The sequence below is a fragment of the Syngnathus floridae genome, chromosome 20 (genome assembly GCF_059516105.1).
Source record: "Syngnathus floridae isolate MCC-2025c chromosome 20, RoL_Sflo_1.0, whole genome shotgun sequence".
NCBI classification, from domain to species: domain Eukaryota; kingdom Metazoa; phylum Chordata; class Actinopteri; order Syngnathiformes; family Syngnathidae; genus Syngnathus; species Syngnathus floridae.
In genome coordinates this window covers 5,274,169-5,291,238 of record NC_142432.1, presented here as the reverse complement: position 1 = coordinate 5,291,238, position 17,070 = coordinate 5,274,169, and the positions used below count along the sequence as shown (strand labels likewise).

The 17,070-nt window shown below is 47.3% G+C and overlaps 2 protein-coding genes across 5 annotated transcripts in view; one reads left to right on the top strand and one right to left on the bottom strand.

The window, feature by feature from the left end:
* The first annotated feature begins 115 nt into the window (after nt 1-115).
* Nucleotides 116-2,292, top strand: ggh (gamma-glutamyl hydrolase (conjugase, folylpolygammaglutamyl hydrolase)). The gene is made up of 9 exons (XM_088362868.1): nt 116-327; nt 408-516; nt 584-634; nt 997-1,081; nt 1,148-1,286; nt 1,364-1,470; nt 1,530-1,620; nt 1,691-1,825; nt 1,890-2,292. The coding sequence occupies exons 1-9, from the start codon at nt 147-149 to the stop codon at nt 2,006-2,008; spliced, it is 1,017 nt and encodes a 338-aa protein (XP_088218994.1). The 5' UTR covers nt 116-146; the 3' UTR covers nt 2,009-2,292.
* Nucleotides 2,293-8,180: 5,888 nt separating this feature from the next.
* Nucleotides 8,181-17,070, bottom strand: part of LOC148380927 (A-type potassium channel modulatory protein DPP6-like) — a 42,253-nt gene continuing 33,363 nt past the window's right edge. For all 4 annotated transcript variants that reach the window (XM_088363835.1, XM_088363833.1, XM_088363834.1 and 1 more), the window contains exons 7-26: nt 16,744-16,825; nt 15,533-15,653; nt 12,859-13,013; nt 12,697-12,794; nt 12,493-12,616; nt 12,384-12,422; nt 12,205-12,312; nt 12,017-12,108; nt 11,877-11,924; nt 11,696-11,814; nt 11,150-11,242; nt 10,763-10,870; nt 10,615-10,684; nt 10,342-10,536; nt 10,218-10,272; nt 9,947-10,046; nt 9,811-9,869; nt 9,644-9,716; nt 9,499-9,572; nt 8,181-9,327 (exon numbers count right to left, since the gene is read on the bottom strand). In XM_088363835.1, the coding sequence (XP_088219961.1) occupies nt 9,178-9,327; nt 9,499-9,572; nt 9,644-9,716; nt 9,811-9,869; nt 9,947-10,046; nt 10,218-10,272; nt 10,342-10,536; nt 10,615-10,684; nt 10,763-10,870; nt 11,150-11,242; nt 11,696-11,814; nt 11,877-11,924; nt 12,017-12,108; nt 12,205-12,312; nt 12,384-12,422; nt 12,493-12,616; nt 12,697-12,794; nt 12,859-13,013; nt 15,533-15,653; nt 16,744-16,825 (1,963 nt within the window). In that variant the 3' untranslated portion in view covers nt 8,181-9,177. The remainder of the gene's footprint in view (nt 9,328-9,498; nt 9,573-9,643; nt 9,717-9,810; nt 9,870-9,946; nt 10,047-10,217; nt 10,273-10,341; nt 10,537-10,614; nt 10,685-10,762; nt 10,871-11,149; nt 11,243-11,695; nt 11,815-11,876; nt 11,925-12,016; nt 12,109-12,204; nt 12,313-12,383; nt 12,423-12,492; nt 12,617-12,696; nt 12,795-12,858; nt 13,014-15,532; nt 15,654-16,743; nt 16,826-17,070) is intronic.

Sequence of the window (17,070 nt, the reverse complement as noted above, 5' to 3'; positions counted from 1 at the left end):
ATTTTACATTGAAATTGCAGAAGTGCCTTGAGACGCACTTCCGGCCTGACACAATCCGCAAATCCCAGGATTGACGATCTGGATCCCCTATCCAAAGGTTACATCTCCCATTTATCGATTTTCACGTCGCTTCCAGATTCTTTCTGATGACTGTTATTGACAAGTTGTTGACCAAGCGAGGCTGCCGCACGCTCGAATCGCTTCTGTCCTCCTTTTTTTCCCTTCGAAACATGTTTGTGCTCACGTGTTGCGTTTCTTTGCTTGTTTTGATTTGGCTGCCGGCGCTTGACTCGACGCAAGTTGGCACCAACGACAAGCCCATAATAGGTCAACTTCCTCCATTTTCAACTTTATCTTCTTCTGAGCTGTTTATTTTTTGTTTAACGTGTGTTCATTCTCTTTCGTAGGCATACTAGCGCAGGATCTGTCCAAGCCTCCAGAAAATAAGACTTCTTACATCGCTGCCTCCTATGTCAAGTTCCTGGAGGCGGCAGGAGCTCGAGTGGTCCCCATCAGGTTCGGCTCCACATCATTTCCATCAACTCGTTGTCGTGGCGGTGCATTGGAGCTTCTCTTTTTGCAGGATCAATCAGACTGATAAAGAGTACAAGAGACTCTTCGACTCCATTAATGGGTACGTACGGTTTCACATCAATAAAGCCATGAACATTGCTGCTTCTGGCACATCTATGGTGATTGACAGAAAACATGTTTCATAGGTTGACTGCTTGGTGACTCTGCGGTCACTAACCCTTTCCAAAGTCCATGAATGTGTGTGCAAGTCTGTAAATCTAGCACGTGACTCACAAAAGCAGAGGGGCAATATTTTAACCCCCACTGCTTCATTGCAGAAGATAAAGTCCTGCAGTATATTTATGGCTCTGTGGCCTGGCGTTCCAAAGTTTTACCACGAAAACATCTCAAATGATCAAATCCATTTGGCGTTGGTCAGTTTGGCACATTCTCATGGTTGTGAATTCTCGCCGCTCGTTGCAGCGTGCTTTTCCCAGGAGGCGGAGCCAGCATATTCTCATCAGGCTACCAGAGGAGTGCCGAGATCTTCTACAAGATGAGCCTGGAGGTAGGCACGTGGTTGCGCAACAAACGCCCGCTCTTGTGAGTGAGACAGAGGATGTGTCCGGCACAGGCCAAGGAGAGGGGTGACCACTTCCCCATCTGGGGAACATGCCTGGGCCTGGAGCAGCTCCTCCTCTTGACCAACGGCGTCTCGCTCCTGACACGCACAAACACCAGCGACGTGTCCTTGCCGCTCGACTTCACCAAAGGTGTGCTCTTCGCCACCCGCTTGGCACCTTTATCTCAACGTGGTCATGGATTAGGGTTACCCTAACCTTACCCCCAGAGGCCAAAGGCAGCAGACTGTTCCGAGACTTCCCCGCTGAGCTCATGGATGCGTTGGCCTCGGAACCGCTTACGGAGAACTCACACAAATGGAGTTTGCCCATGGAGGTATGACCATCGCGCTGCGACATTGCTGCTCTTTTGCCAACTTGTTGTTTTTCATGCAGGCGTTCAACAGCAGCAACAGTCTGACCTCTTTCTACAAAGTCCTCTCCACCAACACAGACGGAAAAATCGAGTTTCTGTCCACGATGGAAGGTACACGGAATGAGCCGTCCACTCCCGCCGCCTTACGCTTTTCCTGACGGACGGCCCGTGTGCTCCGCAGCGTTCGACTACCCCATTTACGGCACGCAGTGGCACCCGGAGAAAAACGCCTTTGAGTGGAGGAAGCCGTATGTGAAGCACACGCCCTTGGGAGTCCGCCTCACCTTTTACATGGCAGAGTTTTTTGTGGGCGAAGGTAAGAAAGCGGCCTGTGGGCTCTTGCCTCGCTGAAGGTGCGCTTGTTTTGTTTGCGCTCACAGCCAGGAAGAACTTCCACCGATTTGCCACAAAGGACGAGGAGAGTGAAGCGCTCATCTACAACTTCAGTCCCGTGAGAGCCAGCGCAGAGAGCATCTTTGAGCAAATCTATTATTTCTGACACCCCCTCACAGTTCACCTCCCGATAGACTTCATGTATAGTAAGGCATACTATGTATAGTGAGGATATCCTATGCAATCATTTTTACACAAAATAAAACTCGTGAACTCTGCAATTTATGCTCTTATTTATTTACTTTTATTTTTCTAATGATTTTGTCCTTTTGTTTCCATGTTTTTCTGATGTTTTGCAGCACTTTGGAGACTTTGTCTGTTTTAATGTGCTTTGTGGATTAAAATTTGGACCTTTGCCTCTGATTTAAAATAAATTATCCCACAACTACACTGTTAGTGTTCGTCACTATATCTTCTTTGCAAGAACCACAGTGGAGACAGTTTGCAATTGCAAACACATACACACACTGTTCCTTTTTATTTAGTTTTTTATAAATCAAATAATCAAAAATCATGGTCAAAGCTTCACGGAAAGTGAAAAGTGCCACACCTGCCCTTACCCCCACTTTCTGATTGGCTGTTTGATCTGTGACGTCACTTGGACATTCCATTGGGTACACCGCCATTTTCAAGTGTACCTAATAACAGGCAGCTCTAGTCCTCGGGGCCGCATTCCAACATGTTTTCCAAGATTCCCTCGTTAAGTGCACCTGCGTGAAAAGTTTTAGCTCCCGAGGACGTGAAACTAAGCTAAATCTTTTCACGCAGGTGTGTTTAACGAGGGTAACTTGGAAAACATATTGGAACGCGGGCCCGAGGACTAGAGCTTGATACATGTGACCTTTGACCATGATATTTCCCTAATAAAGTGGCCTGTTATTAGGTACACTTGAAAATGGCGGTGTACCTAATGGAGTGTCCGTGTGATTCCCTCGTTAAGTGCAGGTGCGTGAAAACTTTTAGCTCCTTTTGAACGTGAAAGAAGCTAAAACTTTTCACGCACCTGCGCTTAACGAGGGTCACTTTGAAAACATGTTGGAACGCGGCCCCGAGGACTGGAGCTTGACACCTGTGATCTTTGACCATGATATTTCCCTAATAAAGTGGCCTTTTATTAAGTTCACTTGAAAATGGCGGTGTACCTAATGGAGTGTCCATGTGATTCCCTCGTTAAGTGCAGGTGCGTGAAAACTTTTAGCTCCTTTTGAACGTGAAAGAAGCTAAAACTTTTCACGCACCTGCGCTTAACGAGGGTCACTTTGAAAACATGTTGGAACGCGGCCCCGAGGACTGGAGCTTGACACCTGTGACCTTTGACCATGATATTTCCCTAATAAAGTGGCCTTTTATTAGGTTCACTTGAAAATGGCGGTGTACCTAATGGAGTGTCCGTGTGATTCCCTCGTTAAGTGCAGGTGCGTGAAAACTTTTAGCTCCTTTTGAACGTGAAAGAAGCTAAAACTTTTCACGCACCTGCGCTTAACGAGGGTCACTTGGAAAACATGTTGGAACGCGGCCCCGAGGACTAGAGCTTGACACCTGTGACCTTTGACCATGATATTTCCCTAAGAAAGAGGCCTGTTATTAGGTACACTTAAAAATGGTGGTGTACCTAATGGAGTGTCCGTGTGATTCCCTCGTTAAGTGCAGGTGCGTGAAAACTTTTAGCTCCTTTTGAACGTGAAAGAAGCTAAAACTTTTCACGCACCTGCGCTTAACGAGGGTCACTTTGAAAACATGTTGGAACGCGGCCCCGAGGACTGGAGCTTGACACCTGTGACCTTTGACCATGATATTTCCCTAATAAAGTGGCCTTTTATTAGGTTCACTTGAAAATGGCAGTGTACCTAATGGAGTGTCCGTGTGATTCCTTCGTTAAGTGCAGGTGCGTGAAAACTTTTAGCTCCTTTTGAACGTGAAAGAAGCTAAAACTTTTCACGCACCTGCGCTTAACGAGGGTCACTTGGAAAACATGTTGGAACGCGGCCCCGAGGACTAGAGCTTGACACCTTTGACCATGATATTTCCCTAAGAAAGTGGCCTGTTATTAGGTTCACTTAAAAATGGCGGTGTACCTAATGGAGTGTCCGTGTGATTCCCTCGTTAAGTGCAGGTGCGTGAAAACTTTTAGCTCCTTTTGAACGTGAAAGAAGCTAAAACTTTTCACGCACCTGCGCTTAACGAGGGTCACTTTGAAAACATGTTGGAACGCGGCCCCGAGGACTGGAGCTTGACACCTGTGACCTTTGACCATGATATTTCCCTAATAAAGTGGCCTTTTATTAGGTTCACTTGAAAATGGCAGTGTACCTAATGGAGTGTCCGTGTGATTCCCTCGTTAAGTGCAGGTGCGTGAAAACTTTTAGCTCCTTTTGAACGTGAAAGAAGCTAAAACTTTTCACGCACCTGCGCTTAACGAGGGTCACTTTGAAAACATGTTGGAACGCGGCCCCGAGGACTGGAGCTTGACACCTGTGACCTTTGACCATGATATTTCCCTAATAAAGTGGCCTTTTATTAGGTTCACTTGAAAATGGCAGTGTACCTAATGGAGTGTCCGTGTGATTCCCTCGTTAAGTGCAGGTGCGTGAAAACTTTTAGCTCCTTTTGAACGTGAAAGAAGCTAAAACTTTTCACGCACCTGCGCTTAACGAGGGTCACTTGGAAAACATATTAGAATGCACCCCCGAGGAGTAGCGCTTGACACTTATGGAACCCTCGCTCACATTGAATGGAATATATATGGTTTTATTGAGCAGCTCACAAGTAAATAGTTATAATGGCTATATGGGGCAGCACACAAGAAACTGTGTTGCAAAGTGTTTTGCTATGATAAAACATGTTAGGTTTCACTGGGATTAGAACCCGGGTCACTGGGGTGAGAGTCCAGAGCACTAACCACTGCACTGTGGAACCCTCGTTCACCACGAATGGAATCTGTATGGTTTCATGGAGCAGCTCACAAGCAAATATAATTGCTATACGGGGCAGCACACGACCAACTGTGTTGCAACTATTTCTATGATAAAATATTTTAGGTCGCACTGGGATTTGAACCCGGGTCACTGGGGTGAGAGTCCAGAGCACTAACCACTAGACTACTGAACCGTTGCTCACATTGCTTGGAATATATGTGGTCTTATAGACCCTAGCCCTAACGCTAACCCTAACTCCAAACCTAACCCTTGTGCTAACTCTAACACTAGCTTCAGCTCTAACCCTAGCTCTAACCCTAACGCTAGCTCCAGCTCTAACCCTAACCCTAGCTCCACCTCTAACCCTAGCTCCAACTCTAACCCTAACCCTGACCCTAGCTCTAACCCTAACCCTAGCTCCAGCTCCAACTCTAACCCTAACCCTAGCTCCAGCGCTAACCCTAACCTTAGCTCCAGCTCTAACACTAAGCCTAGCTCCAGCTCTAAGCCTAACCCTAACCCCTAACCCTAGCTCTAACTCAAACCCTAGCTCCAGCTCTAACCCTAAACCTAGCTCCAGCTCCAACTCTAACCCTAGCTCCAGCGCTAACCCTAACCTTAGCTCCAGCGCTAACCCTAACCCTAGCTCCAGCTCTAACCCTAACCCTAACCCTAGCTCTAACCCTAGCTCCAGCTCTAACCCTAACCCTAGCTCCAGCTCTAACCCTAGCTCCAACTCTAACCCTAGCTCCAGCTCTAACCCTAACCCTAGCTCCAGCTCTAACCCTAGCTCTAACTCCAGCTCTAACCCTAGCTCCAACTCTAACCCTAGCTCTAACCCTAACCCTAACCCTAGCTCTAACCCTAGCTCCAGCTCTAACCCTAACCCTAGCTCCAGCTCTAACCCTAGCTCCAACTCTAACCCTAGCTCCAGCTCTAAACCTAACCCTAGCTCCAGCTCTAACCCTAGCTCTAACTCCAGCTCTAACCCTAGCTCCAACTCTAAACCTAACCCTAACCCTAGCTCCAACCCTAACCCTAGCTCCAGCGCTAACCCTAACCTTAGCTCCAGCTCTAACCCTAACCCTAGCTCCAGCTCTAACCCTAGCTCTAACTCTAACCCTAGCTCCAGCTCTAACCCTAACCCTAGCTCTAACCCTAACCCTAGCTCCAGCTCTAACCCTAGCTCCAGCTCTAACCATAACCCTAACCCTAGCTCCAGCTTTAACCCTCGCTCTAACTCTAACCCTAGCTCCAGCTGTAACCCTAACCCTAGCTCCAGCTCTAACCCTAACCCTAGCTCCAGCTCTAACCCTAGCTCCAGCTCTAACCCTAGCTCCAACTCTAACCCTAGCTCCAGCTCTAATCCTAACCCTACCACTAACTCAAGCTCTAACGCTAACCTTAGCTCAAACCCTAACCCTAGCCATAACCCGAACACTAACTCTAACCCTAATCCTAGCTCTAACCCTAAATTTTAGGGAGGCGTATGGTTATATGGGGCAGCACACGAGTAACTATGTTGAAAATTTTCTGTGAAAAAATTTTAAGGCCCCACTGTAATTCGAACCCGCATCGCTGGGTTCAGAGACCTGAACACTAACCACTACACTATGTTAGCCACGCTCATAACGCTTGGACTATATATGTATTTATTGAGTAGCTCACAAGCGAATAGACTGGTCTCCAACAATTTTTGCGCCACGGACCGGTTACGTGTCAGAAATATTTTCGCGGACCGGCCTTCGTATGAATAAATAATACATTTATGATAAATATATAAATACGATGAAATAAAATGATGCGACTATTTCTTTCTTTTAGTTTTAGTTTTGTGAGTTTTTCCTTGCTCTCTTGGGAGCTTAAGATCAGGGGATGCTTTGAGTATAATTGTCAATTATATATATGTATGCATATATATGTGTCCTTGGTGACATTAGGTACTGTAAATTCCTGCCGTTTACAAGCTTCTACCCAGCGAAAGCATTATGGCCACCGCGCATGCGCAGTTTGTTGTTCTAAAAAGTTCATATGATTTCAACCAGTAGGTGTAAGTAATGCCCATTGAAGCTGGTGCCACCTCGCCGTAAAACAAAACGAAGAAGAAAATGACGTCACGTGAGCGATTTGCATTTCATGGAATATACATAGTTTTATGGATCCTTTTTTTGTTTTCATGCCCAAAAAAATAAAAACAAGGAATAAAACACCAGACAAGTTTTAACAGGTTTTAATGTTTATTAAAATAATAATAATAATACAAGTAAATCTCAAACCAGCAATCTAATGTGAAATTGCAGTAGATATATTGGATAACAATAGGCGTATATATGCATACACGTTATTTAAAAACAACTATAAGTGTTATACTACTATACAGCAGTATTTACCAGCTCAGTGGCCTTGTGTTAGAGTGTCCGCCCTGAGAGTGGGAGGTTGTGGGTTCAAACCCCCGGCCGGGTCATACCAGTGACCATTATAACAATGGTACCCATTTCTTCCCTGCTTGGCACTCAGTGTAAGGGGTTGAATGGGGCTCCGCTGCTGCTCACGATCATTGGGACTTTAATTTTGTAAGTTAAACTTATAAAATCAAGATTACCCAAAGAGAAGCATAATCTCCCCGTTTTTGCACAACGGCGCATCCCTTCATGCAATAAAGTTAGCCGTTAGCTTGGAGAAAACGTGCATAAGTTCTTTCTTTCCTTGGCAAATCGTGAATCGACATTCTGGCTTCCATAGTTCACGCCAGGAGACGCAACACATTCACTGACTGATCCGTTGATGCACGGGAAGACAGTTCACCCATTATCTCGTTCGCGAACGGTAAAGTCAGGATTCGTTCCCTCACTGATCCGTTCTCGCGATGAACTGGAAACTCAAATTACTCACTGACTCGTTCACTCACAGATCCGTTCAGTTGGCGAACAGGAAATGCAATTCACGACTCGTTCGTAAACAGGAAGTTACGTCATTTTCTTTTTCGTTTTGTTTTACGGCGTGGTGGCACCAGCTTCAATGCGCATTACTGACACCTACTGGTTAAAGTCATATGAACTGTAAAAAGAACGAATCGCTTTAAGAAGTTATTCACTGAAAAGATTCGTTCTTTTTGTTCACTCACTAGATACTAATGGAGCATTTTAGACAACTAAGCAAGAGTGTTTCCACATCTGGAAACTTTCAACAACCGAATGTGGAAAGTTTCCACGAGTCAAGGTGGAAGGTTTTAACAAAGTTAATGATTCTAGTCAACATTCCAATACAATCATACAATCAAAATCATTTGTCAACAGTTTTATTTTGGTGGCCATGAGACTGCATTGTGTCATCAACCACAAACACATTTAACGATGAAGCCAATTGATTAAAAAGGTGTTTATTGAATCCGAATATTGATCTGCTTATTTCCATTTTCCATAGTTGCATTGACATACTTATAAAATATGGTCTTTCTTTGAGTAACATTTACATGGCAGAGAGGCTCATCTCACAACGTGGAAATAGAATCAATGGTTTCTGTGAAGGAACATTCAAGATGTCAAACAGACAGTGCGGCAATATTATTAATATGTAATGAAAGAAAAGAAGACGATGGAAAGAAAATGACGCTAGTGAATTTAACTTTAACTCAACACTATTGTCTTGACCTTTGTTTACTAACTCTGTACACGTTAGCCTTGTGCTCATGTAGCTCATATTCACTGACACAGTAAAAACAACTAAAAAAGCTCTCCAATTATCAAAACAATCATTCCAGAAATATCACCAGTAACATTTTAAGGATTCAAGATAGCTTTATGAAGTGCGCTTGCTCATGAATGCATTGTGACGTAAATATCTTTGTGACAAACGAAGGCAGTATGGTGACAAAAGTGAGGAAATGTCATCTTCCCCAACCATTTCACAATTACACGGTGGAAACATTTTATCGTGTGCTATTTTACAAACATCGTGAACAATCGACAACAAAAGAGAAATTAGAGAACACAGTGCAACATGAAAAGTTCATCACAACTTTAGAAAATTGCCACCCAAGTCCCATAAAATGCAGTTTCATCACTTCGATATAATACAAGATTTGACGCGTCCCCTTCTGCGAGCGTCAAGTCCACGTGAGAGCTCGTCCATCGGAATATTCCCGAGTGTGTCTCTGGGAACAGTTTGGGCTTTCGCGGACAAGTTGAGAGATGGAGGTGATCCTCGACTGCTTCGGAGGCAGTCTCAAGTCCAGCGCGAGGTCCACGTAGATGCGTAAAACCCAGGACTCATCCGGGGTGGGCGCGGTGGGGTGGCTAGTCGTTTTTTAGGGGCGTGCAAGGAGCGAGGGGCGGCAGTCCGGGTGCGGTCCGGGCTAACCCTAACCCTCGTCTTCATCGTCGTCGTCCAGCTCGTCGTCCAAAAGGTGCTCGGGTAGTCTGAAGCACTCCTCGAAGAAGTTGACCAGCGATTGGCTGAGGTGCTGCCGAGTGGCCTCGTTGCGGATGAAGTGGCCCTCGTCCGGGTAGATCTGAGGAGAACATATCGGAAAAATATGGCTATCTGTCAGGGTTCGGGGACTAGCCGTAATTCACAATGAACAAAACGAGTCACTTTGCTGTTTATTTAAAAAGCTAAATGTTCTCTTCCTGTTACGGACATGAAAGCAAAAATCTCAATGTCATTTGTGCTGGTTGGTTACCTGTAAGGTGTAGTTGGCCTTTTCGTGGATGAGCTGAGCAATAAGTTTGGCCGAATGCTGGAAGTGAACTTTTTCTGCAGGAAAGATAAAAAAAGCTAAATTCAGCATGTTGGTACACCGGCCGGCGACTGCGTGGCTTTCTTACCGTCCGCCGTCGGATGGATGATGAGGAACTTCTTGTCTAGGAACTGAGCCGCTCGGTGCGCCAGGTTGGCCATCTGACCGGTGAGCAGACACCAAAGGACATGGTGTGAAAAGCAGGACACAGTAAGCAAGGCAAAAAGGTCATCGATGGAATTGAGGCGTGAGTACCGCATAAGCGCGAGGGTCGGGTTTGGGCATCCCCAGGTAGCGCTCGGAAAAGGCGGAAGCTGGAACAAAAGGAGACGCATTAGCATTAGCTATACCCTGGACTGGCAGCGGTTTGAAATCAAAAAAGGATCCTCACCGTATAATTCAAAGTCTGTGATAGGCGAGAGGACGGCGCCACATCTGGCAGGAGATAGGTCGCCGCTTAGCAACAAGCTAGTGACGTAACCGCCGTACTCCTACGATAGCACAAGACAGACGGTTAGCATTCTTAGCATTGTCTTAATTCACTGTGGTAGGGTTAGTCTCAAAAGTCTCCACAAGAAGGGTTCAAATTGTGCTTTGGAACATCTGCGGTCCTGGTGGTTGAGAATCACACAACCGAGTCCTCAGATCAAGACGACGCTTACCTGTCCGAAGACTCCCACTCGGGTCTTGTCGATATAGGGCTCCTTCAGAATGATGCTGCCGCAAACACAAAGGCGTCAGATATGTCGATGGGCAACATGCCTGGAATTTGTCGGCCGCACCCACTTGATGGCCTGCCTCTGGTCCAGCTCCTCCAGGGCGCCGGGCCGCTTCTGGATGCGCTGCAGCAGGTCGGTGCCCCGGAAGCCGCCGCCCCGCCCGTCGCAGCGCGCCGCCACCACGCCGAAGCTGCTCACCAGCACCGTGGCCCAGTCCAGGCGGAAGCGCTCTGACACGCTCTGGCCACCGGGTGTGCTGTCGCTGCGCCGGCACAATCAACCATTTTGCACGTTGCTGCACACACTTGATCCGTCCGCAAAGCGCACACGCGGCACATACATGAGCAGCACGAGAGGATAGCTGGCCGACTCCACAAAGCCGGCAGGTTTGAGGATCTGCATGGCTAACGCTGAGAAACACAAGACCAAACACAAGATGGGTTACGAAAACAGTATGGAGCCGCACGGGGCGTTTTCACACGACGCACTGTAATCGTCAACGCCGACATCCCGGAACTCCGCGATGGGCGTCTGCATGTTATCCAGCGTCCACCTCAGCGGCTGGTTGCTCTCCACTTTGTACACCTCCACCATACCTGAGCACCACAAAGCACAAGAAGGAGTCAGTGGAATTCAAAAGTCCTGCATCACAATACTTTTGTTCCAGTACGAAGTGCAGCAGGAGAATCGATCGAACATCAGTATTCGAGCAACCGGAGGGGAAAAATATGATTACATGGCTCACGTACGCTTGTAATTTCATGAGAAGGTATCCTTTGAGAGGAGTAATCAGATTACCTCAAGAGTGGACAAACATCGTGAATGTTGTTATTGGGCTATAAAGGCTTGTGTTCTATACACGCTCGATTACTCACTGGATCTGTCCCGCGTCTCCACGTCGACATGGGCATCCACCTCTTTGCGATCCGTCTGCGTCTTGTAAATGGACACGAACGGCACATCCGGACCTAGATGGAGCATGGCGATAAAATGTGTTGACAAATTGTAGCCGTGCTGAGCTTCAGACGTCCGTGTGTCGCAACGTGAATGTTTGGTTCTGGTTTGTGGAAAGAAATAAACACACCAAGACCTTGTAGGTAAAGGTGGCAAAAACAACTTTGTTCCTTTTAGGAAAGTGGCAAGACAACATCTCCGCAGACAAAGAAATGAGTGGAGTGCTGCTCTTAATAAATTGGGAGCACAGGTCACACTTGTTCTTGTAGCCGCGCTCGCAGTCCCGCTGTGACCGTGATGATGTCACGACTTTATCAAATCATTTTTACAGGCGCCCCAGTGGGCCGACGGAAAGCGCTTTCCTCGAGGAATCTCATTTCCCCCGACGACAGATGATGATTGGATACTCGCAATGCTATTCTGTAAACCTGATATAGTTGCAGAACAAAATGGATCTTCAACAACACCTTGGCAGTGGAGAAGGAAGTAGCTCATGTTGTGGCAGAAGGAGCCGGCGACGTAGCCGCACGCGTCAGGCAGCCCGCACGACAGGCAACGGCGGTTGAACGACCCGAAGGTGTCAGCGCTGACGACAAAAAAAAAAATGTTTGAGTCTCGTTTTGGCCCTGGGAAGTGCAGGAAAGGCACCTGTAAAGATGCCGACGCTTTGGACCATCTTCTGTACTCAGGAAGTATCTGGAATGATGAAACAAGGCTCCTTCAGAATCGGGGGCTCGTATCCTGCCGATCACGGCGGGCTGACGTTCACTAAGCGAATGCCGACTCACATGCGCTGGCTTTGCTCATCGTAGGCCAAGACCTTGGTGACGTCCCAGTCACCAGACGTGATGGACTGCAGGGTGTCGGCGCTGGTGTTCGGCTGCAAACAAAAATTGGACATTTTAAGTTGTACAAACCGGGAAATAGTCAGATCCCAAACACTCTGAAGCATTGAAATAGACAAGCTGATTTGTACCTGCGAAATGGACATGGAAATGTGGAAGAACTTTCCACGGCCACCTTGCGGGATGGCCCTGGTGAAGAACAACTTGAGGCCATCTTTAGAGAAGAGAGGCACCTCGTTCTGAAAGACGAGCGGGTGAAGGAAATCATTTTGACTGGAAAAGTCACGTGCCCGGCTCCTGACGTTCTCACCTGCCGGTAAAGCCATCCATCGCTTTCATCTTCGTGTTTCTGGAGAGAACAGTGGAGTTGTTTAGAGCTCATTTTCAATAGCTGTGCCCCATTGATGCTAAAGTCCGACCTTGGTGCAGACCCCCGTAGTGGCCTGGCACAGAGTCAGCATGGAGATGTTCTGCGCTCGGTTGAGCCAGTTGACCGCCAGTTTGGTGGCGGTGGCCCACTTGACCATGGTCACGTAGAACTCACTGCAAGGTACACCCGCAACGCCCTCATCAGCCTTGTTGAAACGAGGCGGCGGTCACCTGATGCGAGGCTCTCGCCTTGCCTCAGTCGGGGGTCGTCGGGTCTCCTCATCTCGATAGTGTGAAGAGGCCCGTTCAGGTTGACCACGTACAAGGTGATCGTCGGGTTCTCCTCGCCCGCCTGGACGCAAATGCGTTTATTCTAGCCAAATAGAACGAGAAAATTGAAGACGACTGGAAGCAACCTTGGGGTAGTGGTACTCCTTGCCCGTCGGGTAGGGCATTCCGGTGAACATGGGCAGCTCCATTTTGGGCACCAAGGTGTCGTTGATGGTGGCGTACGCCAGCCGAGCGCCATCCGGAGACCACCAGTGGGCCACGTGGGAACGGAAAATCTCCTCTGAAATATCATGAGATCAAAACATGGGATCGTGACATGGCTAACGTGCAACTCAAAGTACGTTGTGACGTAACAGAAGTCATATTTGACTTGCGTTGAGCACATTAGCAAGTGCGCCCCCTGGTGGAAAGACGTCATCGGCAGCAAATACTCATCCTCGTCCTGAACTGCTTACGTGTGACTTTTGTTAGCTCGACAAACGAGATGTTCTCCGTTTTTGAGCTGTGCCCTTGATGACCTTTGCGCTTCAGCTTCTCCAATATTTCTAGCAAGCTTTGCTCCCGGCTCTTGCTTCTTGCAGAACATACACACAAATCTTGACACAATCAATCATCGCTAAAACTGTAAAAGTACTGAAAAGGCCAAAAGGGAACCACTAAATGGCAAAAGACGATTGTCGTGAAATAGAAAAAAATGCGTTAGACTGTGGTGTGTCTATTTATTTATTTATTTATTTTTTCCTCTTTACTGCCTAACCTTGCTGTTGTTCTCACGTCTGTGTTTCTCTTGGTTTGCCATTGACATGCAGATGTTCAAGAAGACATTTATTGTGATTCAGTCTTCCACCTCAATAGCTCAAGTCGCCACACGGCTTCCACTTGACTCCCAACAAAGGCGAGCAAAGCGGCAGCTCGGGCTAATTGGCTCTTCTCAAAACGGCGACGCGCGTCTACCATTCAAAGCGCGAGAGGCGCAACTGCTGATCACGACCAACTCGACGATTGACTCAAGGACCCTTGAGCGCGGCGGTCTCTAATGGGCCTCTCCGCCTTTAAGGAGAACGATCGCACGTGGTTGGGCAAGTGTCCAGGAATGGCCACCGGGCTCATTTGGTGCAATTAGCGGAGGCGGCGGCGCTATTGTGCATTCCAATGAGCTCGATTTTGTTCATCAGGGTGCACCATGTTGAGCAATATGATTTTCTTATCTTTTGAGAGTCACTTCTTGAGATAATAAAGACATCAAGTGGAGCAAAACTAGCATCATTAAAGCAGCCAATTTAATTTTCAATCCTTTTTGTCTTCTTGATAAATGACAGTGAACCCTTCAGATTCCTAACGAGCAGACCCAAGTGCTGCGGGGGCGCTAAAACTACTTTTAATTCTTTAATACAGTCCAAAGAGGATTTCCATGATCAAAAGTCCTAGAGTTCTATTTTTTTTGTGTTTCTTTTAAAATTCCCCCTCTACATTGGTGACCTGAATGAAGATTAGAGAAAATGGATGGATGCTTATTTCAAATGGAATTTCGGGGGAATAATTTTTCAAAATAATGGCGTGGTTTTATTTATTTTTTTGTTATCTCACCTACGAACGACTTTAGCTTGCTGTTTGTTTTTCCCAGCCGTGCGTGAGCGAGTCTTTATTTGTGAGGCAACGAACAAAACAATTGATTCGAACAGAGCGCCGCTCGCTCCGCCCCGACTGCGGCGACGGCGTCACAAAATCTCATCAGGGATGCTTCTGTGGGATTAGGAGGTGAGACGGCAGCGAGAGCCTCAGCAGCGATGCAATCTTGTCAATTTATTAAAAACGCCGCCCCCCCAACCCCCACGCTGCCGCACTTCAAAGAGAGGAAATCTGAGGTTGACATCTTTACTTGGAAGTCGGCCGCAGGAACACAAATACCCGTAAGGCAAAAGTGACTCAAATCAAAGTCAGGCAGGTCTTTTTTTTTTTTGGCCTTTATCAGGCCTCAGCAGAATACAAGGGGCCGTCAGGGACATAATTCACGATTACCTCTCACTCCATAGATCTAAAATAGCCGCCCAGGAATCATCAAGGCGGTTGGACAATTGCACACACTCCTGTTTTTTTGTATTTGCAGTCTCCTCCGTCCACGGAAGACAAAAGCCGTGATGCGAGAGCCGGAGGAGCTTCAAGGCCGAGAGATTATTGGCGAAGCTTTTCAGCCGCCCTGTTTGTCTCAAATCTGCCGCTCAGTCACAGGCAGGCGGATTTTCATTTCTATTCGGAGGCAGCCTGAGCCTCCGCTTGACCTTGACCCCCCTCCCCCATGGATAGACCCTTGAGGACCGCACAAAGTTAACAAGATGGGTGGCTGAATAAACTACAATTATCGCTTGATCGATTTTGGTCCAATTTGTGCTCGTCGTCCAGATTCTCATCGAAGTGAGCGGTCTAAATAAAAACTTTGTAATCCCGCAAGTAACCTTTTTGTGACAGCGGGCGCACAATTATATTCAATTAGATTGCAGCGGCCGGCGTGGCTTTTGCTCGCCCTTCTTGCATGTTGTACAGTCGGCGCTAGTTTGTCTCCATCTTCCACTACGTTGCCACGCAGCTCCAATATGAATCGCTGGAGCGGAGCGTGCACGCCAACGGCGCCCATACAAATTCATTAGCGGGATGCTAACGCAGCACCCGGCCCTCCTTTTGCTCCTCTCGCTCTCTTTTTCATTTCTTGACTCATATGTGGTGTCGTCCACATTTTCGATGCAATAAGGTTTGAGCAGAATGCAAACGAGGCATTTTTTCAGCCGCCAATCTCCACCTTACCTTCGTAGAGCCAATCGCCGAGGCCATTGAAGATGACACCCTCCTTACCGGAGGAGACCAGACGGATGGAGCGGCTCTCCACCGTCGAGCGATAGTAGATGTTGTTCTCGAATATGAAGATCTACATGGAAGGGGGTAAGAGGGGGGGGCATAAAGATGGTGTTACGAATTAAGAGGAAAATGCAAACGGTGTGAAAATGTTGGCCAGAATCCGTCATTGTTGGCAAGCTGGAGTTATCGCGCTGCCTCACCCTAACGCGTCTACGGGGCAAATCTGCTCACCACCTTATCTCAAATTGAGCCTCAAGCTTTCTTTTCCCATTTCTTAACGTGTCCTCGGCCATTGCGCAAATAAAAGTTTAAATCCTTGCGCTGATCTCTTGCGTGGGGCGGGTTAAAGGCATGGCGCTAATGCGCCGTCGGCGGATTGTCGCCTGAGATAAGGCAACGCCGCGCGCACCTCGCTCTCCTCTGCGTGCTGATAAGCAAACGTGCGACTTTTCATCAGCGGCTCTCGATGGCTTCCGACTATTTGCTGGCCTTGGCAGAGGTCCAAACTGCGCTAGATTTCAAGATACTTGCACAGGTTACATTTGTAGGAACACGCAAAGGCTTCCGGCGGGCAAGGTTTCAAATTCAGCTTTTCAGAACGTGTCAGGATTTCAAATGAAAGCTAGCGTTTCAAACGAGGACTGTATTTTAGAAATAAGCTTTTAAATCAGCCTTTGAAGACAACGCTAGGTTGGGTTAGACTTTCAGATCGGGCTTTCGAGCTTGGCTTAGTGGACTTGAAATAAGATTTCGGTTTGCGGCGGATTTCAAATGATTGTTTCCGAGGCATTTTTGTCAAGCTGCACAACCTCGACATTCACACCACGATCATTCTTTCTACAGTATTAACTCCCTGAAAAAACAAAACAACAAAACATTGTGACAAATGTCAGCCATCTTGGGGCAAAACCAATCTAGTCGGCGTGCTAATGAATCCAGCGGCAAGATAGCAGGTAATGAACAGCGTTGCGCTGCAGGATGTCATCAATTTGCTCGACGCAAGCTAATTACGTTCCGGCGAGCGCTCGCTCAACTTTGTTGACCTGCAAAAGTCAACTTCAGCTTGAAAGCGCTCCACTTAACTAATGACCATTTTCGCCATTAATACAATGAAGCTTCAATGAAGCTAGCGCGAATGTTTCTGGAACGGCGATCCTCACCAGTTGCTGGCCCTGCGGTCCCCAGCCGGCGTACTGCAGCTGAGCGTTGCGTACCTCGGGCGGGTTTAAGTTCACCGTCTCCCTGGAGGCCCCCCGCCCCAGAACAAAAATAAATAAGCTCCTTTCAACAATAATTCATAGGCGCAATATTTACACTGCTAACTTGTGGTGAAAAATGGAATGGAGAGAAAATGGCCACTTTCTGCCTTTCTGTCATTTTGGAACCACGTGAAGCACTTTGAGTCATTTCAACGATTTATATCGAGACTCGAAAGTGTGCTAGTTTTCTCGTTCGGTGTATTTGTCGTATTTTGCGATTGTACAGAA

Bases quoted from the DNA above. Each gene is read 5' to 3' on its own strand.
- ggh (XM_088362868.1), top strand. From the start codon at position 147: ATGACTGTTATTGACAAGTTGTTGACCAAGCGAGGCTGCCGCACGCTC. The intron at 1,287-1,363 runs GTGTGCTCTTCG...CCTTACCCCCAG, and splicing joins GCCGCTCGACTTCACCAAAG to AGGCCAAAGGCAGCAGACTG. The intron at 1,826-1,889 runs GTAAGAAAGCGG...TTGCGCTCACAG, and splicing joins AGAGTTTTTTGTGGGCGAAG to CCAGGAAGAACTTCCACCGA.